This window comes from Carcharhinus amblyrhynchos, chromosome 13 (genome assembly GCF_965287045.1).
Source record: "Carcharhinus amblyrhynchos chromosome 13, sCarAmb.v2.hapA, whole genome shotgun sequence".
In the NCBI taxonomy this organism is placed as follows: Eukaryota; Metazoa; Chordata; class Chondrichthyes; order Carcharhiniformes; family Carcharhinidae; genus Carcharhinus; species Carcharhinus amblyrhynchos.
Genome location: NC_137336.1, coordinates 37,608,260 through 37,636,208, shown reverse-complemented (window position 1 = coordinate 37,636,208; position 27,949 = coordinate 37,608,260). Strand labels below are relative to the sequence as shown.

The 27,949-nt window shown below is 39.6% G+C and overlaps 1 protein-coding gene across 3 annotated transcripts; it reads right to left on the bottom strand.

Annotated features, from left to right (window-relative positions):
• Positions 1-490: 490 nt before the first annotated feature.
• On the bottom strand, positions 491-24,032 carry LOC145351498 (SH2 domain-containing protein 4A-like). Of its 3 annotated transcripts, none has more exons than XM_080201098.1 (5): positions 23,514-24,032; positions 22,145-22,483; positions 17,639-17,762; positions 10,711-10,822; positions 491-2,559 (listed from the first exon to the last, which is right to left on the bottom strand). In XM_080201098.1, the coding sequence occupies exons 2-5, from the start codon at positions 22,311-22,313 to the stop codon at positions 2,533-2,535; spliced, it is 432 nt and encodes a 143-aa protein (XP_080057224.1). In that variant the 5' UTR covers positions 22,314-22,483; positions 23,514-24,032; the 3' UTR covers positions 491-2,532. The 3 variants fall into 3 exon arrangements, with proteins under 3 accessions (XP_080057224.1, XP_080057223.1, XP_080057225.1); XM_080201097.1 differs by having other exon boundaries at positions 23,525-24,032; XM_080201099.1 differs by lacking the exon at positions 10,711-10,822 and having other exon boundaries at positions 23,525-24,032.
• Positions 24,033-27,949: the final 3,917 nt, after the last annotated feature.

Genomic DNA, 27,949 nt, shown 5'->3' with positions numbered 1-27,949 from the left:
CAGAAGAAAAGGGAGCGATCAGGAGAGAGGTGTAAGGGACTGAGAGAAGACTGAGTGAAGACCGAAGAGTGCTAGTCCTGACCCAAAGAACATGAGTTTTTTTAGTAGTCTCTTTAAAGCCTTTATGAAGGATATAGACTATACTTTCCTGAACGCAGCTAGCCAAATTCTAGCTTCAGTCAAGGTAGCCCAATGTTGAAAATAGGGCCCAAAAATGGATTCGGCCCCCCTCTGCAGATACAAAGAGCCAAATATCCATTTAAGGCATATGTCCTGGATACTTTTTTTTAATCAACCTTCACTCATATGGTGGGTAAGTGATGAGTGAATGTGCCCGCTTACCATTTTGTGTGTTTACTGCTCCAGGACCCCTGGAAGAAGGACAACATTAAGTTTTAAGGCCCAAAATGTTGATTGGATAGTTTATTCTCTTCCATTGAAACATTCACTACTGTTGCTCTTCATCAACATTTTATTTACTGCTGTTTGCATATTTTTTTCCAAATAAAAGGACAAATGAGTTGTTGAAATAGTTGCCCTTTAATTTCTTGATTGAAAGCCCGAAGTGCAAATAGGATCAACTCAGGGCCAGCCGAGAGAAAACAAAATCCAAAGAATAAACAGTATGATTTTGGCTTCAACGTGATCACTGAAAATTAGTGTTATTTGATATTCAAACTGTACATGCATGGTGATAAATATAAATATAAAGCAAATAAAATCATATTCATATAATGTACAGAATTAGAAAAACGGATGATGGTAAAGACCGACAAATAATTTATATCGCAAAGGTGACTGGTTAATTTACTCATGACTTTGTCATGAGCAAAATAAAAATAACTTTCCATGGATCTTCATCAAGTATTTTGGTTACACCATGTTTTAAAAATTTATCTGAGAGGATAAAATTAACTGGGTGATGAGATTATGAACAATGATATTAAATATTATCCAATTTCTGTATTGCACTTGAAGGTGAAAAGAACCATCAAATCATACAGCAAAGAAGACTAATTAACCCATCACATTTGTGTTTTCTTTTTGCTGGTGGCACGGCGGCACAGCAGTTAGCTCTACTGCCTCACAGTACCAGGGACTCGGGTTCAATTCCAGCTTTTGAGTGACTGTCTGTGTGGAATTCGTATATTCTCCTTGTATCTGTGTGGGTTTCCTGTGGGTGCTCCAGTTTCCTCCAACACTCCAAAGATTAGGTTAGGTTGATTCGCCATGATAAATTGCCACTCAGTGTCAGGGCCCTTAGCAGGATAAATATGTGCGAATAGGGACAGGTGAGCCTGTAATTGGTGCAGGCTCAATGGGCCAACAGGATTCCCTCTGCACTGTACGAATTCTATTTTATCCTATGGAGCAATCTAAAACTAATACTACTGCCTCATTCCCTCCATATTGTTGTTGACATTTAAGTGTTGTTGTCTTTCTTTTTCTAGTTGTGCTGTTCAGGGTATTATATACTTGAATCTTAAGGTCTTCCTGTTCATCCCTACCCTTTACTGTTTTTGCATCAATTGGGTACTCCCATTCCATAAACTGCGTACAAACTACACGTATCCATATTAAATTACATTTTGTCACCAGTCTTCTCATTTGATTTCTACTTTTGTGCAATTCACAGCTTTCAAGATTCTAATCCTAACATCATCTGCATAGACTGAGAACTGAAGTGGATCAAACATTGACTGCCAGCTGTGCACTGTATCACTATCTATTTGGGAGAATTTAATTGTGGGATCTCATCTCCTCAGGTCTCCTTTGCAAAGCAAGTGAAAAATGGCAGCTGGCCAGTGAAAGGGAGAAGAATGTTTTGAGACTGAAAGCTGCTTCTAGAGACCAAAGGAATGATCCCTGATACTCAGGTAAGATGGCAGAACAGGATTTGGCAGGATTTGCGATCTGGAATTGCAAGATTGGGAAAGCCAAAATTTCCTTGCTGGCCATACTGAGCTAGTGAACCTGATGTGTATATTTCAAGAAGGACCTTTATGGTTTCCAATGGCTGCCCTTTCTGCACTCTCAGAGGCAGGCTAAAAGTGGAACCTTTGGGAAGGCAAAGGCGATTAGAACTGCTCAATATCTGCCTTCCACTAGCAGGCAGGGATTCATCCCTCAAAAATTTGGTCACAGCTAATGTTGCACTGACTGGTCTATGGTTACTTTAGTTGTCTCTCCCTCTGTGGACAAAGCTGATGATTTGTTTATTATGACAGTGCATTAAGAATTCACACCATTTGGCCAATCCTTTCAAGCTAATTTCAAGAGGAAAAACAATTTTGGTAATTATAAGATGAAATAAGGTCATGAAATGAGAGATATTTAATAGAAATTAGACCACAATGAACATTTCTCAGCCGAAGCCTAGTAAGCATAAAGCATAATGACTGTTATAATGAAACTTCTGAAATATTATATATGGTTTTCATGACACTATTGATCCACATTCTTCAGCTTTCTTTTTGGTGAGTTTCCTTGTAGGTCATACATTTCTCACTTGTAATCCTGATTCTCATGTTTCTACCAGTTTTTATCATCTTCAAACACCTTTTGAGAATAAAATGAATACGTTTATTAAAGATAATCTATTTTAATTTCACATTTTTGAAACTTTTATTTGCATGTATTATAAATGTCCATTATCTACAAGTACAGTGTATTTAAGTATTTGGATCATTTATAAATATTTATCAAATGAATTCAAAATGTTCAATCATTCCCATTGCAATTAGGCATCAAAGTTAAAGTAATCTGCTGCAGTGCTATTTTATTTGCTTTTAAAGTCCTGCATTTCCGAAGCTTAGAAATGAACATGATTCATTACATGTTTAGGTAAATCTCAATACTATGTTGTATTGTGTGCATGTATTATGTGAATATCGTGTATTGACACTTAACATATTGCACTGAGTGATTGGTTTATAACCATAATTTCTCACATGGCAGTTACAGATCTCAAGTTAACCTTCAATGGGTCACACTGAATGGAACCAAGGGATTTTTTCACAGGAGGAAGGGAAGAAAATGAGAGCAATATCACTAAAGGCCTGGAAAAGGGCCATCTTCTCACCTTCACAGCTGGAGAATTGTGCATGATATGAAGGGGGAGACAGAAATTTGAGACAAATATATTCCACTACAAATGCCTAAGATTAACAAGAATAAAGCATGAACTGCTAAAATGGGCAAATATTTAATCTTGGTTTGTTGTTAAACCTAACCAAAAAGATTTAAACTATGAACAAGGTGAAGAACAAAGTGAAAATGTCTCTGTCTCCCAGGTATTTTTAATCACTCAAAAGGACCTTGGGGCTAGTTTCTGCAGACAGTACTTTTCTATCAAATTACTATAATAAGGTTCAAATTATGAAGCTTCTATTTAGCAAAAAGGACAAAAAAAATTACTCCAAGGATTTATGCCAGAATTCTTCAAATTATTGCCCTTATTCATCAAATTATTCTTCAAATCATGCTCAATTCCTAACACAATTTATTATGGATGCTTAGTTTAATGTTTTATATTGGTTGACTATAGTCAATTTAAGATATTATAATTTTTAATGATCATTGTTCAAATTCAGGTGGCATGTACTTTTTTGATTAATATTATTGCTTCTGTTTCCAACAGAGGACTTCATATTAAACATTTTGGTTATAAAGCTTCCGTTCATTGCACTAAATAAATAACAATTTCAAGGGTATGCAACTTGCTTACAATTTGAACTCAGGATTATTGAAATAAGTCTGGGCAACAAAATATAGCAAGGCTCAGTACTTCACAGTAACTCCCTCTGAAATTGTTCCAACTGACCTTGCAAAGATGCCTATTCATCACCAGCACCAGTACTTGGTCAATATGTAGCTTTGTGTCCAAAGGGAAAATGTCAATTTTGGAGTAATATAAATCATTTTCTGGCCTCAATATTTTTTCCTAAATTGCTAGCTTCACAACCTCAGTTGTTTAGGATTTCTAAATATTGTTTTTTTAAACAAGTATTAGAAGTTCAGTGGATATATATAGTACACTGGTATAACAAAATCATTTTTGCAGTAACTTTGCATTGTTTATTTTCCAGCAGCTCTTATAGCATGCCTTTATATTTACACAATAGAAAATATCCATTATATAAATGTCATGGAATCCATTTCTGATCAGAACTATAGAACGATTGAATATTTTCAGCACGGAAGGAGGCCACTCAGCTTGTCGTCATGTGTGTGTTGGTCCACTGAAAAAGCAATTTACCTCGTGTCACTCCCCTGCCTTTTCCCCATAGCCCTGCAAACTTTTCCTTTTCAGCTAATGGTCTAATTTTCTTTTGAAAGCCTCAACTGATCCTGCCTCCACTATACTCAGGCTGTGTGTTCCAGATCCTAGCCAAATGCTGCATGAAAAAGGTTTTCCTCATGTTACCATTGCTTCTTTGTCACTTACCTCAAATCTCTGGTTCTCGATTCTGCCAGCAATGCAAATAGTTTTTCCCTTTCTTGTCCCTGACTCCTCTGGATATCCTCTCTCTCCAACACTGAAATGTTTTTCTCCAGTACTGCCACCCGACCCCCTTTCTTATCTTTCCTGAACGCCTTGTACCTAGGAATGTTTAATGCTCAGTCGTGTCCTTCTTTGAGCCAGGTCTCTGTTATTGTCACATCATATTTCCCCGTGATATGTGCTTCAGCAACTCACCAACCCTATTAACACAAAAATACACTGTAACCCTAATTTAAACTTTGGACCATTATGTCTGAAAGTCCTGGCCCACTGGAATTATAAGATTTTAAAATGCATTGACTTGCCCTGGAAAACTTTACTGCAACCTTTGCTGGCTGGAGCTGCTTGAGACTAGCACAATGCAATTGTCCAGGGGAAGTTAGTGTTTCTGGACAATTGCCAGGTAATCCCTTACCTGGGAACTTCCCAGAGGGATTCCCCAGTGCATCATTGAGGTACCCCTTAAATCTAATGCTGGGGAATTTATGAGCCTTTGTTTATTCCTGGCTTATACTGAACCCACCTTACTATTTCCAACTCTGACGTTATCTATCTCTTCCAATATTCTTTCCACCTTGACATCCCTACTAGGATAATTTAAACCCTCCCCAATAGCACTAGCAAATCACCCACTAGGAAATTAGTTCTGGTTCTTTTTATTTGTAGCCATCTGGTTCCCACTCCCAGAACTGATCCTAATGTCCCTGTAATCTAAAGTCCTCCTTCCTGATTTATCTCACCAGCCAAGCATTCATCTGTTCTACCCTCCTATTTCTACTCTGCATTGTACTATGAGTTATCCAGAGGTTATACTTTTGAGGTCCTATCTGCTAATGTCCTACCATCTCACTAAATTCTGACTGCAGGACCACATCCCTCTTTCTGCCTATACTGCTTGTGCCAATGTGGACCATAACTATTCGCTGTTCATGCTCAGGATGGTCTTCAGCCAGTGATATTTTTGACCAGGGAGGAAATATAACACATTGTTTCACATCTGCGGCCACAAAAATTCCTGTCTGTTCGATGATCTATCAAATCTTTTGTCACAGTCTTTTTTGTAACCTTGTACAGCTGAGCAAGCTGTGTACCATGGATTTAGCTCTGTCTGCACTCTGCAGATGAACCATTATTTTAATCAGTATTCAGAAACCAATACTAATTGGAAAGAATTATGCACTCATGGGACTCCTGCACTACCCTTCTATTTCTTCTTGCCTGCATGGTGGTCATCCATTCCGTCTCTTCAGCATACTTTTAATCTCAGAGGTGACCACATCTATGGGTGCACTATCCACAAAGTTCCCAATTTTGTGTATGTGATGCCAGCTGAAACTTGGAGCTTGAACAGCTGAAGGTGACAATAATTCCTGCACATGTGGTTATCCAGGACAAGGGGAATAGAACATAGAACATAGAACACTACAGCACAAACAGGCCCTTCGGCCCATGAGTTGCGCCGATCACATATCAACACCTACCAATCCATAGACCTATCTATAACCCCCAATCCCATTAAATCCCATATACTCATCCAGAAGTCTTTTAAAAGACCCCAGCGAGTTCGCCTCCACTACCACTGACGGCAGCCGATTCCATTCACTCATCACCCTCAATATCTCAGAACTCCCACATGGAACAGGATGTGCATTCCGAGGTTCAGAGCTGCCCCATTATTTCACTATCTGTTAGGTGACAAATCTTGCTACTTAAAAAGTAAATACACATCAGTACTCCCTTCCCTTCTATTGTCACTTAATTATACCGAGGTTAATTGAAATGCTTGACTTAACCCTTATTATAATTTTTTAAAAAAATGTCCCAACTCCTTAACCTAACTTCAGAGAAAGTATAAGGTTTTTTAAAGTTTATTTATTAGTGTCACAAGTATGCTTGCAATGCAATGAAGTTACCCTAGTCACCACACTCTGGCGCCTGTTTGGGTACACTTAGGGAGAATTTAGCATGGCCAATGCATCTAATCAGCGCGTCTTTCAAACTGTGCGAAGAAACCAGAGCACCTGGAGGAAACCCACACAAAGAAGGAGAAAACATGCAGACTCTGCACAGATAGTGACCCAAAGCTGGAATTGAACCCACGTCCCTGGCACTGTGAGGCAGCTGTGCTAAACACTGTGCCATCATGAAGCCCTAAAGGGAAACAAAACTACAATACTAACAGGCCAGTTAACTCGCGGTCTTTCTGTGATTTCATCATTTGATTTTTTTCCCACTCCACTTCAGTGATCCTAGAACCTAACCTGTTTCACACTCCTCCCTTTCCACTGATCTTGGCCTGCTACACATTCCTCCTGGTCAGCTCCACACTGATCCCAACCTGCTGCACACTTCTCCCACTCTGCTTCACACTGATCTGATCTGCTATACACTCCTCCCGGTCTGCTTCACACTGATCCTGACCTGCCACACACTCCTCTCAGTCTACTTCACAGTGATCCTGACCTGCCACACACTCCTCTCAGTCTACTTCACAGTGATCCTGACCTGCCACACACTCCTCTCAGTCTACTTCACAGTGATCCCGACCTGCTGCACACTCCTCCCGGTCTGCTTCACACTGATCCTGACCTGCTGCATACTCCTCCTGGTCTGCTTCACACTGATCCTGACTTGTTGCACACTCCTCCCAAGGATTACAATGCATAAAATCTCTTACATGAAAATTATACATAGTAGGAATGAAGGAGCCAGCAAAGATCTGATTCTGATAATGACTACAGATATTTTGTCAATTTTACCTGATAATTCATCTGTATAAAATGGCCTTATTAGCTTTGTTCACAGAGACATGTCAGGAACATTAAACTATGGAAATCATTTTTCATCATTTTCAGCAATTTATAAATAAGCTGAAAACACTTGAATGTAGTAATTTGCTTTTTTTCCTCTTGCATTACATGACAGCATACAATACAAAGTTATTGTATCTGGACTCATATTTTTTGATAGGTTAAATCAAAAATAAATCACAAAACTGTAGCTATAGAACACAGAATATTACAGCACAGTACAGGCCCTTCGGCGCATTCTCAAACTCATGCATTCTGAAAATATTGTGAATTTTTGGCAGTGTGTTGTTTTGCTCTCCCTCCAAACTGCTCGTTACAGATTCAAAGTAATATTCCGAACATAATACAAACCAAAAGAATCAATCTTGAGCAGGGCATGTCATCTAATTGGCCCGGAGGTATCTCCCTGACCTGGCAGGGTCACGTAACACATGGGAGGCAGGCTTGACCTCCCACCCAGATTGGGGTCGAGACTTGTGCCAGCAGGCCCCAAGGGTCTGCAACAGTGAAACGATTAGGCAGCTGTGAGTTGACTGACAAAAAGGTCTGCAAAAAAAGTTTAACTTTTGTTTATGTGTACAACAAAGTCTTCAGAGTGTTTGAGCAAGTCCGTCTTCAAATGCCACAAGGCCCACGTGGCTCTCCATTAATTTTCTTCAAACTGAATATGCAGTTGAATTTGGAACTGGATCTGGAGCACATCAGAAAAGTGGGAATGCAACAACACTTGCCTCTAAGTAGTTTTCTGCACACCCACAAAACAACATCGCTTCAGAAAGCTAGCTTGAACAGTGTTTAGCAGGCCCAGGCCAAGATCCAGGTTGCAAAAGGAGGCCACCCCTATGGTGTACTCCCCCGTGTTTCCAGCCTGTGAGCCCTTCCTGAAAGTGTCTCCTGATCTCTTAACTCCTATCCAGGTATCAGCCACTCTACGCCCATTTCCCAGCCATTCTTGGTAGAAATCATAGAATCCTTAAAGTGTAGAAGGCGGCCATTCAGCCCATCGAATCTGCACCAACTCGCCGGCAGAACCTCTTAAGAGTCCCACCTACCACCTTATCCCCATAACGCTTATTTACCTCGCTAATCTTCCTAACCTATTCATTTTAGGACACTAAGGAACAATTTACCATGGCGAATCCACCTAACCTGCACATCTTTGGTCTGTGGGAGGAAACTGGAGCAGCTGGAGGAAACCCACACAGACATGGGGAGAATGTGCAAACTCCACACAGACAGTCATCCAAGGCCGGAATTGAACCTGGTCCCTGGTGGTGTGAAGCAGCAGTACCAACCACTGGGCCACCAGTGGGAGAGGATTGGCAGCATTTAAATGAATAGCTAAAAAAATCCCACACAGCAATGTGTTTCATACATGCTCTGTTCCTACCAACCTGCAACTTGCTTAGGGTTCAAATCCCATATACAAAATAACAACCATGCTTAAGTGTGTCACAAAACTACATTATATTGTATGTGGCTTAAATGATGTTCAAGCAGGTAATATGTTCAGTTACCATTTTTCTCCTCCACCTCAATTGCCTACATAATCTTTTAATACTGCTTAATGTACATGATCTATGTTTTTCCATTTGTTTTAATTACTTAAAATTATGCAAGTTTTCAGCCTAGAAGGAAGCTATTTGGCTTATTATGCCAAGCAATACCCCATTAATCCCACTGTCCTCATAGCCCCCATAAAATAAGTTAATCAGAATAGAAGAATTAGGCCATTTGGCCCATTGGATCTGCTCTGCCATTCGATCATGGCTAATATGCTCCTCATCCCACTTTCTTGCCTTTTCCCCATAACCTTTCAACCCATTACCAATTAAAAACCTGTCTAACTCCTCCTTAAATTTACTCACTGTCCCAGCATCGACCACACTTTGGGGTAGCGAATTCTACAGATTCACAACCTTTTGGGAGAAATAGTTTCTCCTCAAATCTGTTTTAAATTTGCTACTTCTTATCCTAAGACTATGACCTCTTGATTTTTTTTACTTCAAATGTTTCTCCGACATTCCTTTGAAGTGAAATGTTGGGCTCTGCTTCCACACTCCCACTCCATTCCTTCAACAATTACGTTTGTTGCTATCAGCTTCAACACTGGGGCGATTTAAGCCCATGCTTCCTGTCTGCAGGAATGGCAACAGATGCTCAAGATTCAGCCAAACCCCAGATGTCATAGATACGTAAGAGATCGCAACTTCCGATTTTCACCACCCCTCGCCAATGGTGTAATCAGGTTCGTGACAACAACGGGTGTGAACCTGATTCACATTCAGTTTAATATATTTAATTCTCCCTCTTGCCTGGGGGTTATACCTTTACGCCCTTGGAGGATCTGCATGATAGGTTCACATCTGCGTCAACTTGTTGTTTGGATACATGGCAAGGGGACAGATGTAACTATATTTTTTTATGAAGCAGAGCCCAACATTCAGTTTAATATATTTACATTTCATTAATTGCTTCCTGTCCCCCTCCCCTACCCAACATCACACATTGTCCCTCTGCCATATATTCAAAATGTACCCACAACTGCTGATAGCCAGTAACAGGTCTGTTATACACTGCCCAATATGCCTTTCCAATGAAGGATGTTTTACCAGCAGTCAAATGTTATCTGTAGTTTTACACTCCCGGCAAAAGTTAAAATCAGCTTCAATACTGTTTGCAATGCATTGTATCGAAAATATGAGTGATAGGTTACACAAGCAGAGGTTTCTGATGATATCAGACAAATGGCTGTCAATTTGGGGCTTCACTACTGATGAGTGCAGATTGCAAAACTGGGGCCATACGCTATTGCTTGAACCTTGACCCAGCTTGTGTCAATAACAAAACTCAAGGCAATGGGATAGCTTCACTAAATCACTTCACATAAATCGTAATGGCAAAGCTTGAAAGCTTCATTGAGTTGATATGGTCATCAGTATTTTCTGGCCCATGGCATGGTCTCGGCCATTTTTCAAATTATTAATAAAAGGTTTCAGCTTTTCAAATTGTTGAACTTCTTCTAATGAGATTTTTCTGCATGTTTTAATACTTCTCTGCTAATTTTTTCTGTGTTCCCATGAATTTCCATAGACTGTCATTCAGTTTTGGCGCGTGGATTTTAAAATAGTTAGAAACTATTTTCTCAGAAAATGAAATGTACAATTCAGATAAAGAAATTAGATAAATTATAATATTACCTACATGTGAATGGATGATTTTCTTAACACTGAATGTTTTCTTCTGCGTAAACACGTATTTAATCAATACTGACTGACTAATACACAAAAGTGGCCTTGTTTCATTATGGGATGTTCATGTGGCATTGTATGAATTCCCTTCCACCCCATTCAATGAAGACTCAAATGCATGTTTCAGATGTGACCCCATTCTAACCTTGCTAGTTGCATATACTTCGCTGTTTCCATTTGGTTTAAATTGTTCATGCTTATCTGTATTCCAGGTGTCCGAATCTGAAAATAGCTTTCTTTGATTTTCTGTGAATTTCCTAAAACAAGAATAATTTACAGTATTGGTTTACATTATCTTGTTAGGTTTGTCTCAGTGCAACATTTGGATTAATCGGACATTAGCGTTTCAACTCAACTTAGTGATTTTCAAACTTTGCTGTGATAGACTTCTTGCAAATAGCTGCACACTTCTGGGAACTCCCTGTCAACATTTATAGATTGCTGCCCTAATTTTCAAGACAGCACCAGCTTCTCAGTGAAAAACAATGTTATTGTTCTAAAAAATCAAGTCTTATTAGTACAGAGCAACAAAAACAATGGGCCAAGTTTACCTGCAATACTACCTGGTTTCAAAACTGCATGGGAGAAATTGAAACTTTGAAGTCAGATGTATACTCCCACTATAGTCAGGCAGACTACTAATTTGAATCTATACATTGTGGCACAATGACACTGTCATTGCCTCAACATAATTTAAATGAAAACTTGCAGGAGAAAACTTAGTGTCAAATCCATCAGGAAACCAAAGTTGTATTGTTCAGGGGGATTCATTAGTTGTTAGGAAGGTTAGCTATATTAACAGGGTGAGTAGCATGCCTTGTAATGAACACGGACTTCCTATCAGCCACACTGGAGATAAAGGCAAAATACTGCGGCTGCTGGGATCTGAAACAAATACAGAAAAAGCTGGAAAAACTCAGCCAGTCTGATAGCATTTGTGCAGAGAGAATAGAGCCAACGTTTCAAGTCAGGCTGATCCTTCACCAGAGCTCAGTTGGAGACCAAGGAGGCCAATTAATATTCACTGTGTGCAGTGATCTTATCAAGTTACAAGATAATAAGAAGAGAACTACTTACATAGAAAAAAAAGTTGCAAGTCACTCTACTGAGTCAAAAGCAAAAAATGAATGTCAAGCCAAAGAAAGATTTTCTTTTATTAGGCGGGGTGATCAAGTGTTAACGTTTTTCTTGGTAGACTCTTAAAGAGGGGGGAGTGTCATGGTGTAAATGAAAGGGTAATATACAATGTCCAGATCAGATTAGTGGAGAGCTTTGGGGGATAGGGTTGGCTGGAATGCTGAAGGGGGTTTTAATGGGACAAGGCGATGAAGAACTTTAAACACAAGGATGTGTATTTTAAATTTAAGGAATTCCGACGCTGGAAGCCAATACTGGTTAGCAAGAACAAGAGTGATTGGCATACAGGACTTGGCATAAATAGGATATCAACAGTGAGGTTTTGGACAAGCTGATGTTTATAGAGGTTGGATGATGGGATGCTGGCCAGAAGAGCATTGGAATAATCAATTTTAGAAGTCACAAAAACATGGAAGAGGATTTCAGCAACATATTGGCTGAGGCAAGTGCAGAGGCTGGTGCAGAGACAAAAGTAGATGGTTTTCTGATAAGGATGGTATTGAGTGTGAAATTCAGTTCAACGTTGAACAGAAAGCTGAGGTTGAGGATAGTTAAGGTCAGCCTGAATTACTGGCTAGGGTGCAGATGGATTCAGTGATGTGTTTGACTGTTTACATTGTCACCCAGACGCAGCATGTAGATGAGGAAAAGAAGTAGGGCCAAGTATTGATCCATGGAGGAGCTCAGTACACATGATACTCCAGTTATCATCAAATGGTTTTAATTGGAACCAGGCATGGTTATCCCACACAACTGGATGAAAAAGAATCGGTGTTGAAGGTGGATGGCACAGGTGACTGTGGGTGCAGGGAAGTAGAAGGAAATAAGGAACAATAATGCATAGACCTTTAGGACTTTGGTCAGGGCCTTTTGGTGCTGTAAAGGAAATCCAATTTGAGAGTTTCAAACAGGATGTTGCAGGAAAGGTGGACACAGAATTGGAAAGCAACATGTTCATTGGGCCGAAGGGGCTGTTTCCCGTGCTGTGTTGTTCTTTGTTCTTTGTATATTCAAGGTAATAATATGAAAAAGGGAAATCAGAGAATGATTTTAACTTAAATTGTGAGACTGGACGTACCTGGGAAAGTTTCCATATTGTCGGATAGATGTCAGTGTTGTAGCTTCACTGGATTAGCTTGGTCAGGGGCACAGCTTGGTCTACAGCACAAGTCTTCAGTTCTACTGCTGGGATGTTTTAAGGGCCTGTGCTATCCAGTGCCTTCAGGCATTCTTGACATTGCACGGAGTGAGTCAGATTGGCTAAAAATTGGCATCTGTGTTGTCGGGTCCTCAGGAAAAGGCCAAGATGGATCGTCTATTCAGTAGGCTTGCTGAAGATGTTTACAAACGTTTTGGTCTTGTCCTTTGTGCTGATGTGCTGAGAACCCCAATCATTAAGGACACAGTTATCTTTAGGGACTTGTCTTCTGGTTAGTTGTTTAATTGTCCACCACCATTCACAGCAGGTTCAGAGCTTTGATCTGACCTGCTGGTTATGTGACCACTTAGCTCAGTCTATCCACTTATGTCATAGGACCATGACAACCAGATCCTCCCCTCCAACTTCAATTTCTTCTCCAATCATGAAGAAATGTCTTTAACTCTGGCACCAGGGAAGCAACACAATTTTCAAACTCCTCTTTGTGGCTGAAGACTGCAGTATCTATTTCCTAACTATACCTTTCCTTATCAATTCCTTTTCATTCCTCCCAGCTGAATGCCCCTTGCACCATGGCACTATGCTCAGTTTGCCCACTCATACCAGCATATAGATTATCACCCTACAATCTTAGAAACTGTTTTTGATATTCCCGAAGCCATATAAATCTCAATGTCTCAGACTTAAGAATATTCTGCAGTGTGTACAGAAAACTTCCTGCAATGTCTTAAAGATGCAAATAATAGATTCCTCCCAGTTGTCCATGATCTCAAACTGTCTCCACAAAAGATTGAAATGTTCCCTGATCATTATTATCTTTTGAAGACAGCTGGGTCCAAAGCAAGGGAAGTAACTTCTCATGGAGGAATGGATCTCCTCCTCTTGCATTCCTCGCTTCTCATTCTAGGTAGCGTTTAGTGCTTAACCCAGTGACAGCTCTTGCGACTCATTAGCTACTTCCTCCTGAATGGAATTTAAAACAGAAAATGTTGGAAATACTCAGCAGGTCAGGCACCACCAACAGAGTGAGAAACAGCATTAGCATCTTAGGTGGATGATCATTTGTCAGAACTGTCCAACCCGAACATTTCCCGCATTTTCTGTTTTCATTTCAGATTTCCAGCATCCACAGTATTTCTCTCCTAAGCAGTGCCTATGCAATTAAATGACAGCAGCTGAGGCTGTGGTTCTGGTAACCGACTTCTCGGTGGAATTGCGTGGGTGGTAATCATCATGACAAGCTTCTTCCTACAATGTACCCCTATGATGTGAAACACAAAACATGTTGTTTCGATGTCATTCTAGCCACAGTCCCCCTTGGAAAAAAATAATTGCTAAGTATAAGGGCATTTAAATAAGCCACAAAACCATAGAGAGCTGAAACTAGCTGATGACCATTTCCCAGTCTTCACCAACCTTCTGTTGTCACCTCGCCTCTAACCTTACTCTCACAAGGTTCCCTGTCTGAACAAGATAGGCAGCAGTATCTTCTGTTCACGCACATTCAGGGTTTTTGGCATTGCTGCACCTTCCCCAGATGTATTTCAGGACACCGGTTTTAGGGTTTATTTTGCTTTAGAGGAACTGAAGACAATGTTAAAGATGTGTGAGTGGCATAAAACTGTTCCCAGTGATAACGAGATTTAGTGTGTCCGTGCAGAGTAGCCATAGCTCTCAACTTGAGCTGGCAGGAAGGTTTTTTGAGCAAAGGAAGCACATAAGAAAACAAAAGCAGAAAGTTCTGGAAATACGCAGCAGTCAAACAGCACCTATAGTTACAGAAACAGAGTTAAAGTTGAATGACTTTTCATCAGAACTTGACAAAGTTCAAGGTGTAACAGGTTTTAAACAAAGACATAGGCAAAGAAAGTGGGGGAGAGAAGGAATGAACAAGAGGGAAGGTGTGTGTCATAGGGATAGGGGCAGGAGAGATTAAATAAAAATATGAATCATAATGTGAGACAAAAGGAGATGACAGTGGGACCAGAGACAAAAGATGGGTGCACAGGAGGTGTAAATGAGAATATCTGAATGCAAGAGTTGCTGTCTGCAAAATGGGGCAGAGTTTTGATCTGAAATTATTGAACTCAATGTTGAGTCTGAAAGATTGTAGAGCTGAGATGTTGTTTCTCTAACTTACATTAGGCTTTGCAGAAAATGTTAGAAAAACTCAGCAGGTCTGGCAGCATTCTTGGAGAGAGAAAATAGAATAAATATTTTGAGTCTGTATGATTCTTCTTCAGGACTAAAAAGAGGAAGGAATGTGATGCATTATATACTCATAAAAGAGGGTGGAGCAACTGGAGCACAGAAGAAGGTCAGTACTTGGTGGGAGCTGGGAACGATTGCAACAAATGTGTAGGTCATGAAACAGGGAGCGTTAATGGTAGGAGAAAGTGCTAGTCATTGCATAAAATGTAAGATATCAGAATGTGTTAATGGGAGAATAAAGGTCAGTGTTCAGTGAAAGCGCTGATGTGGAGATTCCAGTGTTGGGCTGGGATGGACAAAATGAGAGGTCACACGATATCAGGTTATAGTCCAACAGGTTTATTTGAAATCACAAGCTTTTGAAGCGCTGCTTCTTCATCAGGCGAAGTGGAGCAAGGCACCTAGGCACAGAATATATCGGTGGAGTGATGACAGCCCGACACTAACGGATAATCAAGAGGATAACTACAGGCAGTGTAGTACAGTGTAGGCTGGTTGAATAACAAGTCTTTACAAGTAATCACAAGTGCTAATCAATAAGTGTAAGCAGTTACGTATAATCAGTATGTGTCAAGTGTCGATAGGCTGTATGTCAAGTGAAGGGGTGACCGAAGAACTAATAATTTAAGGCAGAGAGATAATTATAAGCAATCAAAGAATGAGATAGTGCTAAACACTATGCAAACTAATTCAGGCAGAGAGATCATCACCTGTAATCATGGTGTTAATGGTGTTAAAACAGGATAGTCAGGGAGATTCTTCCCCCACAGACAGAAGGGTGGGGTTACATGTAGCCATCCTCATGAGTGTGGAATCTGTCAGTTTCTGCTTGATGATTCTGCATTTGTTGTGCACCTCGAAAGCCCCCTTGGAGGACACTTACTCAAAGCGTTGACGCCAATGGTAAAAGCTGCAGCATGCTACGGTGCAGAGGGACCTGGGGGTCCTTGTGCACAAATCACAAAAACCCAGTCTGCAGGTGCAGCAGGTGATCAAGAAGGCGAATGAAATATTAGCCTTTATTGCGAGGGGGTTGGAATATAAAAGTCGGGAGGTCTTGCTGCAACTGTACAGGGCACTGGTGAGGCCGCAACTGGAGTACTGTGTGCAGTTTTGGTCACCGCACTTGCGGAAGGATATATTGGCATTGGAGGGAGTGCAGAGAAGGTTCACTAGGCTGATGTCAGAGATGAGGGGGTTGGCCTATGAAGAGAGATTGAATAGACGGGGTCTGTACTTGTTGGAGTTTAAAAGGATGAGGGGGGATCTTATAGAGACATATAAGATAATGAAGGGGATAGATATGGTAGAGGTAGAGAGATTCTTCCCGCTTAGAAAGAATAGCAGGACTAGAGGACACAGCCTCAAAATAAGGGGGGGGACAGTTTAGATTGGAGTTGAGGAGGAACTTCTTCACTCAAAGGGTGGTGAATCTCTGGAATTCTCTGTCCGATGAAGTGGTGGAGGCTACCTTGCTGAATATATTTAAGTCACGGGTAGATAGGTTTCTGATAGACAAGGGAATTAAGGGTTATGGGGAGAAAGCGGGAATGTGGAATTAATCCACTTCAGATCAGCCATGATCTTATTGATGGCGGGGCAGGCTCAAAGGGCTAGATGGCCTACTCCTGCTCCTATTTCTTATGTTCTTATGGTACTGGAAGCTCCTGAGTTGCTTCTGCCACTGGAAAATACACTGCGCAGAGTGGGTGACTGAAAATCCCTCCCAGGGTTCGCGGGCTGGGCACCCGTCCTATTTTATGTGCCTCCTGCTACAAATATGCCCAGCAGGAGCACATGAAATTGAGCCCTATAACACTTGCATAGATATGAATTAGCCTTTGTCACTACAGACTGAGAAGGCCCATACCAGCTCTTGTAGTATACTGAAATACTAAAAATAACTGAATAATGCCAGGACAGCCACCAAGAAATCAAACAGGGAATTCAGAAGGAACTTCTCTACAGATAGTGGTGAGATGAATGTAATAGATGCACTTAAGCAGAAACATTTAAACCGAGGGAGAAGGGAATAAATGGTTATGCTAATAGAGTTAAATGAAGCAGCAAGGTGGGAAGCATGCACTAGTTGAGCCAGACAGCCTGTTTCTGTAACTCCACGTAATATTTGCTTTATAAGATTTAAAACATGAGTGGTTTGAACTCATCCATTAAATATATATTTTAGGAATACTCAACTCTTTATTCTAAATGGAAACCATATGCATATTTGAATTTTAACTAAAATGGTATTCATAATCAAGTTGGTAAGAATGTTGGACTGCAGTAACAATCCACCTATCCTTCCACTTTAAGGGATTGGAAAACCCATTCCGCGTCCCAAAAATACCATTTTTGTTTTGCTTACTTGAAATTGTCTTTTTGAAAAATGTAGATAACGTTATTTCCTTTGGCAAACAAATGCATGCCGAATAAGTGAAATACGAATTAACACAAAAATGTTACAACTTGGGAGTTTTAGGATGATTGTTATTTTAAGACCTTCAGCCTTCACAAAGTTAACTCCTTCCTCTGAAACATTTGGTTTATTTGAATGGATCTGTACCTTGCTTTTGCTGAAGCTTCACGACAGATCTGTTCAGATGGTTTATCCCCTCGAGCCTCTCCCATCACCCACACCCACACATCTCCGTCTTTTCCAAGCAGCCAATTCACTCGTTTTGTTGATTCTGTCAAAGGAGATAAAAGCATTAGTGGCTGCAGTTGTGAAGCATGGCCATTTCAAAGTTAAGAACGTGAATATAAAAGGCTAATATTTTATATCGTTGAAGGAAGTTAGTAATTTTTAAGAATTTCTCTGCTCCATTTGTAAGAGGGCTAGTGGCCTGCTTCCAGGTTTTTATTTATTCCATCCAAACCAGTCAACAGGAAGTGTACGCCAGAATAATCCAAGTTAAGTTTAATTTTATTTTTTTCCTGCATGTACAGTGTAATTTGGATTTGCAGGAAAGACAACACAAACCTCGCCATAGAAGTCCAGGTTCCTATCAGTTGAACAAGACAGTAGCGTATACATTGTTAACACTGGACAAATCCACAGTTTGTTTATTTTTTCCCAACAGTGCTGTTAAAAAGAAATAGAGTTTTTAAAAAAAACTGTACAAGCTCTAAAACGTAGAGCGGCCTTTATCTTGGGTATGTGGTTTTATTTTCCTTCAGCATTGTATCATCATGGGAACATGCCCAAAATTTTCAGCGGATTCATATATAGACAGTACTGCATTATGAGTTGAAGGTCAAATGACTGTTGTGGTGTGAACAAGCGAACACTACAGTTAGAGAAAAAACTGCATTAATATTGTGATATATAACTACCTAGGGCAAAAGAATGCTTTATTATAAAATCACTGTATGCATTGTTTCTTCTGCTGTAATGTTAAACACTAGTTTGGTGCCAAATTCTAAGTATTTAAAATTCTCCCAAGTTATACTAATTAAACATGCACATGTAATTTGCTGTTATTGTGTGAGGCAGTTTCCACAATCAGTCCTAATGATTCACAAATTCCCTTCTTTCCAGCGACTTTATTCCTATATTTTATGTAGTGCGAGAGATCATTCATTAACCATAATTAGCCAAAGAGCTGTAGGCACCTCCTTCCTTTCACTGAAATTTGACACACTGTGTTTCTGATATTGTCCACGCAATCAGTCCTTCTCTGAGCTGGCCTGTTCTCTGCTGATCCTTCACCTTCTCCTGACATCAGCGTCAGACTTTCACTCTGCTTTTTCCTGCACTTCCTCAATTTCCACTTCCTCATTTCAGCTAAAGGCCCATGAGAGGCTGATAATAAACCAATATTGCTAAACAAGTTGAAAATTTGGGTATTGAATGAAACAATGACTCACTTCAAAAAGGTAGCTAATGCAATTTAAAATGTGTATCCAACATCTAGGATTCAGTGAAATCCTTGCACAGAAGGGGGCTTTACTGTTTCTTATTTTACTCTACCATCAGGATCAACTTTGAAGTTCCAAGGTGTACTGTTACAATGCATCCGCATCCAAACAGTAACACTTAAACAGGTAAAGTAACCAATGCACTATTGCCACAGCAGATATTCTGAAGACACATATGCTCAGACAGGTATCCTTTTCTCTACTTCAGACCACAAGATATATAAATTAATTTATCCTTAACAGGCATTTAACGTGCGGTCCTATTTCTCCAAAATAAAAATCAATCAGGCATTATCAGGGACATACAGATTATGTGGGCATGGATATTTAAAATTCCAGTGGGCTGTTATGCTTACAAGTGGCATAGCACAGCTATCACGATTATGTTTCAAAGCATAACTACGTTTTTAAAATTAGAACCGGAATGAAAGATATGTTAAAAGGAAATAGAATATAACAAAAAAATGCATTTGAGTGGGTTTGAAAGAACTGTCTCAATTTATAATGTTTGTTATATTCTTAAATCTATTAGTATCATGACTTATTATTTTTAATGCATTAAAATATTTGATTTTTGGGAAGACAATTCCATGCATTCTTTCAGTTTTGCAATTCATTGTGTGTTTTTTTTGTGCTATGCATAAATATGGAGGCATACTGAAATATTAACACGCACAAGAGCTTAGCTAAGGATCATTGTCCATATTAGGGCAAGACTATTATTTAGCTATTGTCATTTAATTCCCTTTTGAGGCACCGTGCATTCATTACCGATCAGAGTACAATGCCCTCTTCACAATAACATAATTTTCCCAAGAAATGTCAATTTGTTATAATACGTTATGTTGTTAAAAATTCTATTTAGATAACAAGCCTCTCAAGATTATATTCAACCTGGATGAGAGCAATGAAAGAACTAATATTTATACACTGCCTTTTACATTCTCAAGGTGTCTCAAAGTGGTTTATATCTGTTGAATTACTTTTGAAATGTAGTAACTTTTCTGTTGACAGTTAGAATTAATTGTGCTTTTCTAAGGTTAAATTGGGAGATAATAGGCAATGGTGACTATTAGCATCAAGCATTGCCTGGAGTCTGTTTTCCTATTTGTGAATTATGTTCTTTTTAACATTACACACAATGTAAATAACATAAAGTATTGCAAACTAGATAATATAAAAATGACCAGTAGAATGTCCAAAGCTCCATTTCAAGAATGATTGTAAGTGTGATATGAATATCCTCAATACCCATTATTACACCTGGGAGTCACTCATGGGTGACAGAGGAAAATGGCAACTTCTGTAGCTGGCATGCATCATCACACTGACCAGTGGCTACATTGGCATCCATTGACAAGCCAACACCAAAAACACCTGATAACTTCATGGTTGCACTTGTGGGAGAATCTGCCCTCAAGGATTGGTCTCGTCAGCCATTAGTAAAAGACATATGAAGACATTCCATCTGAAATGGGTCATCTGCTGTGTATCCATCATCTTTTGTAGACAGAAGGATGTTGATGATAACTATAAGTACAAGATTTGTAGCTGCACTGCCACAATTGCTATCCTGCACTCACCAACATGCAAGTAGAAATAAATACTATTGCCTTCATTCATCTGTATAATTGCAAAACATGCTGAAGTAGTAGCAGTGTTTAAATTGGCAACAGTAATGCTGTAGCTGACTTTTCCCTCACTTGCAACATTAGTGGAGCAAAAAGGGATCTAGTTATGTTGCCATGTTCATGTTATTGCCAACTGCAGTAAATGATGCATGGCAGTTTAGCAGGTGAGCACAGTATCATTACCCTCAGTGTTTGCAATCTGCCAACAGGCAAAGAGTAAATAGCTGTTTCCCTATTCAATATCCCTCTTCTTGTCATCAGCACCATTGAGCATATATTCTACACAATTTCATAACTGTGTAAATTGCAGAATACGTAACAGTGCCACTGAGACAGAAGTCAGTTGCTTTATCAGGCCTAGGAGTCTCATTAGAAAACAAAATTAGAATGGAAACGTATCTATTATGAAGGGGGCTTTGTTTAATGCTGGCACTGTCCATATGTTTAAATGATAACATGTTGCATTCCTTGATATGCAAAATGCACCCTTTTTCTTGGATCTAATACTTTAATCTTTCACAGAGTGATACTATGAAAGTCTGTAATAACTGCTGCAGACTGAAATGAAGATATATGGAGATTTGAAAATCATAGAGTCCTACAGTGCAGAAAGAGGCCATTCAGCCCAGCGAGTTTACCCTGATTACAATCCCACCCAAGCCCTATCCCCTTAACCCCAAACATTTACCTTACACTAGTCCCCTGCCATCAGGGGCAACTTAGCATGGCCAATTCACCTAACCCACACATCTTTGGACTGTGGGAGCAAACACGAATACCCAGAGGAGACCCATGCAGACATGGGGAGAATGTGCAAACTCCACTCATATAGCAACCCAAGCCAGGAATTGAACCCAGGTCCCCGATGCTCTGAGGCAGCAGTGCTAGCTACTGTGCTGCTGTGCTGTGCCTGAAATGTGTTCCTTGTGCGTGCAAGTCCATAGAATTGAACTGCCTATTATTCACCATGATTTTACCTGCTCTGCCAGGTGAGGGTGATGCCATTCAGGTTATTTTAGTCTTTATTTAATGGAGGATATTCTTTTGAAATTAAGGTGCTAAATTACTGCCACTGAATGCATTTTATCCCAGAGGTTATCCCTAACCTGGGAATGCTTTACATGGGTACTCAATTTAAAGTCTCAGTTCTCACCACTAACATCATTCTTCTGACTAAAGGCAATATTCAGTCTAGAAACAAATGATAATTCATATGTGAAATTACAACTATAGATATTAAATGTTTGTGATTAAGATTCTTCCTAAGTGTGTCAGGTATTTTGTTTTGAATTTACCAGCTGAAATTAATACTTTTTCAATCAATAAAAGTTGCTAAATAGCCCCAAAACAGATTCTAAATTCAATTACTATGTTAAACTGAATCCTGTTACACACTTAAGAAATTAGTCATCACTCAAATTAAGTTAGCATTAATTTTGAAAGGAACAATGTCTGGAAACTCAGTAACTATGACTGATCCCCGGTTAAAAGATTCACCGACTTCAGAATTTTCTGAATACCTGTCTTCTTTATCTTCTTCTCTTCTCTTTCTGCTTTTTCTTCTCTTTCTTTCCATCTTCGCACTTGCTCTTGCCTCATCTTTAGGAACAGAATCTGCTTTTGTTCTTCATTGAGCTGCTCCAGGACAGCTGGGTCGATGTACATGTCCTGTAAAATCTGCTGCAGCATTTTGTCAAGACAGACTCGCTGAGTTAAATCGACACTGGCCGGAACAAAACAATGCAACTTAACAACCTTTGGAATTGTGCATTATCAGGCATTTATGGTCCTCGCATTCTTGATGATGACACTGTCCGTTTCTGATGCGTCTTCTTATTTAAGACACAATCCAAATTACCCTAAAAAGGAGACAGTGTCACATAAATAAATAATATGCTGATTTGCAAGTATTCAGAAATTTATAAATAACCCAGAGCCCGCATAACTTTGCAGCAAAGATACAGGAGTAACAAAAATAAAATTGGTATCCAAAAAAACTTCATCCTCAGAGCACCGCGTATATTTTTAGCAAAGACTTTGAAAAGTATTTGGTCAGTTATAACAATCTACTGTATGCCGTGCCCTTGTTGTTGAAGCCTCCAGCCTAGGGCATTGCATTTGGACTTTATTATTTGACGATGTGTATTTGTCAGATGCTGGTCTACAGGACACTCCTTACTTCTCTGTAACTCCCTCCGCTTATGCAAAAAGTGCTGTAACAGGCACCCACACACTTGGGAAATAAAGATCTGACCATAATTTGTGAATTATGAATACCATATATCCTGGAGACTTATTTCTGTCCGGATGGAGGTGCAGTATGTACACATTTTAACGTCAGCCCACGCGTTTGCATTCGGTTCAATTAAAGTTATCAACATATCTCGGCTTTTCCGGCATTTCTAAAACTAACTCGCACTTAACCCTTCTGTTTCTTAATGCTTTCCTATAAATACTTCCTCATTTTGTTTTGCACCGACCCCACCTCCCCCCACACAATCAACGCGCAGCCCAGCAATCCTCTACCACCTCCGAACAACTTGGGCACACTTGACATGAAGTGATGGATCTCAGCTGTAACAGTGCGGGACAGTGGGCAATTTTATAAAGGCACGTGATAAAGTTTTGCTACAATTGCTCATTGCCCAAGTATCAAAACAAAAAGTTGACAGCCGCTCTTTAAAAATCCGAATAATCATTCGGGTAACTGGCAGTCAGATTCACCAGAAATACCTCCGTTAAAATGTTGAAGCTTCAAGGTCACTGCTGATATATGCAAGCCTAAATCTACCATCAGAAGTTGGGGAGTTTTACTGAAATAACTATGCTTGGTACAATATATTTTTTAAAGGCTACTGCTGGTAATTTACGTTCACAAAAAAAACTAACGTTTTACTTACGGCAGGCTTTCGATTTTGAGTACCCTGGTTCTTTCAGCAGAGAATGGTATTTTTGGCTGAGACGATTTTCCTTGACTACAGGGAAATAACTTGTCTGCAGTTCGTCACTCCGAATGAAACTTGTTGAGAGGCTGGGAGAGGGCAACTGTATTTGGAAGTAGCGGAAAGTTGTCCAAGTACATGCCACTGCCTGATCCAACCATGATGAAAGCATCCAACCCCAAAGGCTGGTGCTAATTTACGATTTTGGGGGATTAACGAAATCCACGCCCCCACCTCTTTAAATTCTTCCATGTTTATTAACTCTGCCTATTCGGGTTTCTTGCAGAGAACCGTGTCTGCTGGATGTTCATGTGGGGCAGTCGCTTTCCTGCTGTTCTGATGCATTTTCTCCTTAAATATGCCAGGAATCAGATTTCTACAAATAAATACTTCCTCTACAATTGATATTGCTCAGGATGTTTTAAGTGTCTAACCCGTATGTTACGTCTCGATTGGGAGGAAAATGAGAGAGAAAAAAACATTTCTGTCTACATTTCAAAGGGCCGCTCCCCTTTACACTCACTTGTAAATTCCTGCTGTCAATGTCATTGGCTCAGCAGATTCCGGCAGGAAAGTGCGCTGCTTGTGGTAGGTGAAGACATTTGCAGATGTCATGCTTGCAAAATCACTTATTCTACGCGCTATAAAACCTCTTTTTGTGATTGAAGTAGTTGTTCATTGGCATCCTTGTGGCTAACTGGATGGGGTGGCGCAGGAATGAGAAGAGACTCTTTTGTAGCTGCATCAACAAAAGAAAGACTTGCATTTATGTAGCGCATCTCATAACTAAGGAGGTCTGCATGTAATTTACAGTCAATAAAGTCCTTCTCAAGTGTATCCAGTGTGGTAATGTAGGCGAGGAAGCAGCTAATTTCTACACAGCAAGCTCCCACATAGGACAATAACCAGCTAAATCTGGTTTTTGTAACGCTCTAAAGATGTGAAGGCTATGTTGATTGGCTATACTAAATTGTCCCTCAACGATAGGGGGAATAACAGGATAAATATCTTGGGTTACAGGGACAGGGCCTCGGTAGGATTGTTGTCGGTGCAGCTACAAATGACCTCCGATGGGCCAAATGGCCTCCTTCTGCATTGTAGGGATTTTAAGATTATATGCTTGAAGTATAAATCTTGACCTAAACACCACATTTCCCTGCAATTCTTCAAAATAGTGACATGGTATCTTTTACATCCACCTTGAGAACAGGCACATTCTCACTTTAGTACTTCACGAGAGAGGCAAAACGTCTCACAGTACAGCACTCTCTCAGAATGGCGCTGCAGTTGTCTCAATTTCTGTTCTCAAGCCTTTGTGGAACTTGAAACCACAACCTCTGACTCAGAGGTGAGGGAGTTACCAACTGAGTTACAGCTGATAGTCAAATAATAATGGGTGGGCCAAGCAAATGTTTCCTCTTTGTCTCTTAGTTTGTTTCTTTTTTTAAAAAAACTGTTTAAATCGGCCATAAAATATTTCGTGATCTTTACTGTTGTGCCCCCTAGAAGAGGAAAAGCTGATCTATCCCAGTCGAGTTTAGTTAAACTCACAGTCACACAACATTGTTCCAAAATGTTTTTTTTTCAAAACTATACCTCAGTGCTGTTTCACTACAGGATGATGCCGTATCATTAACGTCATAGATTTCTTTTCCACAGGCCATACAGGATTTGGAAGATAAACTCTGCATGATGTTGATTTTATTAGTACAGTTACTTTTTTAGTTTGTTTAGCTCCCTAGAACTGTAGCTGTGTCAATCCTGTAAATGTAGGGAGGGAATTCATGCATATGTTCAAAATTGTAAGATTAAGACAAAACAGCTAAAGAGAAACTCTTCCCGTTGGTGGAAGTGTTGAGAACTAGAGGAAGTTAATTTAACATGATTGGTGGCAGCAGAACTAATGGTTACAGGAGGAAAAGTCTTTTTACAAATAAGTAATTAGAGTGTAGTGGAGGGGGGCTTCAGTCTTGGATATCAAAAGGGCATGAGATAAAGTAAAGTTTATTTGTCACAAGTAGGCTTACATTAGCACTGCAATGATGTTACTGTGAAAATCCCTTAGTCGACACACTCGGGTACACTGAGGGAGAATTTAGCGTGGCCAATGCTCCTAACCAGCACATCTTTTGGATAGTGAGAGGAAACTGGAGCACCTGGAGGAAAGTCACACAGAAATTGGGAAAACATTCAGGGAGATAGTGACCCACCTGGAAATTGAACTCAGGTCCCTAGCTCTGTGAGGCAACAGCGCTGACAACAGTGCCACTGTGCTACCCACACCAGAAAAAAAAGAAGTTTTGCTATTGGGAGCTCTTCAAGATGGTCAGCACAGACACAAAAGCCCAGTGGCCTCCTTCTGTGATGTGACCATTCTATTTTTCTATGATCTAAATTCAAGTTATTGGTATTGTCCTCAATCTTTTTAATTCTTTTTAACAAGTTAATTTTCTACAGACCTATATAATTCCCCTATTGTTAGTTTCGTTGTTGCTATTCTACCAGATGAAACATGAAACACCTAATTGTAAGCTTGTATCAATTCCAACCAACCTTCTATTTCTAAAAAGGATGACGAATTTGCAAAAGTTTCTTTTTGTAGAACTGCTGTTTATCCATTTTAATCCAATGTATGAATGAAGCTTGTTATCAAGTTGGAATGGTAACACAGTAGTAATCTAGAGACGTGGACAATGGTAACTGGGCATTTATATTTAGTTAAATAAATAAATATAGAATAAAATGCTAGTATCAGTAACAATGGCCATGAAACTATTGAATTGCCAATAATAACTCGCTTGGTTCGGAATATCGTTCAGAGAAGGACATTGCCTGTCCTTACCCAATATAACCACTTTCTGACATCTGACCTGCAGCAGTGTAACTGGCCACAAAATGTTCTAAAAAGCTACTTATTTGTATCATATACTTCTATGAAAAGATCTAACATGAACAAACCTGGTTGGACTGCCCACCACTGGCCTATCTGCAGGATGTGACAAAGGCCCACCCAGACCAGTCAGCCCTGCAAAGTGCACAACAGCATGTCAGGAGTAGAAAAATGTATACCTTAAAACTGAGATGCCAAGTGGTGAAGCTATACCATAGGACTTCATGAATATTAAACAGCTGAAGCAACATGTTATAGACTCTGCTAAACAATCCCATAACAAATATATCAGATCAAAATTCAGCAGTCCTGCTACATCCATGCATGAATGATGGTGTATATTTACACAGCTAACAGAAGGATGCGGTTCCATGGATATCCAAACCTCAAAAAATTTGGAGCCCAACTGCTGAGTTTAAAAGATAAGTCTCAATCAGGATAAATCCAATCCATCCAGTTACCATCGGTCTGCCCTTAATCATCAGTAAAGTGATGAAAAAAATCAATGACAATGCTATCAAATGACACTTACTCCCCAATTATCTGCTGATTGATGTCCCATTTGCGTTCTATCAGGGCCACTCATTCCAGACATTATCATAGCCTTGGTCCAAACATAGAGAAAATAGGTGAGCTGAGAGCTTGTCTATGACATCAAGGCAAGTGTGGTATTCTGGAACTTTCATAAAGTTGAAGTTAATGGGAAAGAGATGGAAAAATCTATACTAGTTGGAAACATTTCCTCAACTAACGTGCCTCCACCACCCTCTGAGGCATTGCACTCCAGATCCTAACCAATCATGTCACCATTGCTTTTCCTGTGAATATCTTAAATCTGTGCCCTCTGGTTTTCAATCCTTCCACCAGTTTCTGTCTATCTACTTTGTCCAGAAACCTCATAATTTTGAACTTCTGTCAAATCCCTTTTCAACCTTCTCTTAAACTAATGTTTTATAAAGGTGTGACGTTACAGTCCCTTTAAGAGTTTTTTTTAAATCATGATCTCTGCAGCTTATAGCCTGAGGTGATGTCATTGTTGGGAGGAGAGAAAAACTGTATGGAGCCAGGGTGACAAGAGTTATTTTTCATTTTGTTTTGGCTGCAGTGCTAGAAGCATAGCTGAAATAGGTCTCTCTCTCTTTTTATTTTGAAAGTTTTATCAGTTAGCTAAAAGAAAACTTGTTGCCATGCTGCAGTGAAGAATCTGTATTTTGGGGAGCTGGTGACAACAAGCTGCTCTGAATGTTCAAGATCATTCAAAATCAGCATTCAATCCAGGGGATTGGATTCCAGTATTATGGAAGTTTTAGGCTGTGTAGTGATAAACCTGTTCAAAGGGTTTCATTTATTGGATTTTGGTTTTAATTGGAATATATTAGAGATATTCATTAAAAATTGTACATTATGGTAATTGCTTTGTTTCTTGTTTGTAATTGATAAAGTTTCTTGCTAATCTTCTTACTATAGATGTTAACTATATTCTTAAATAAACT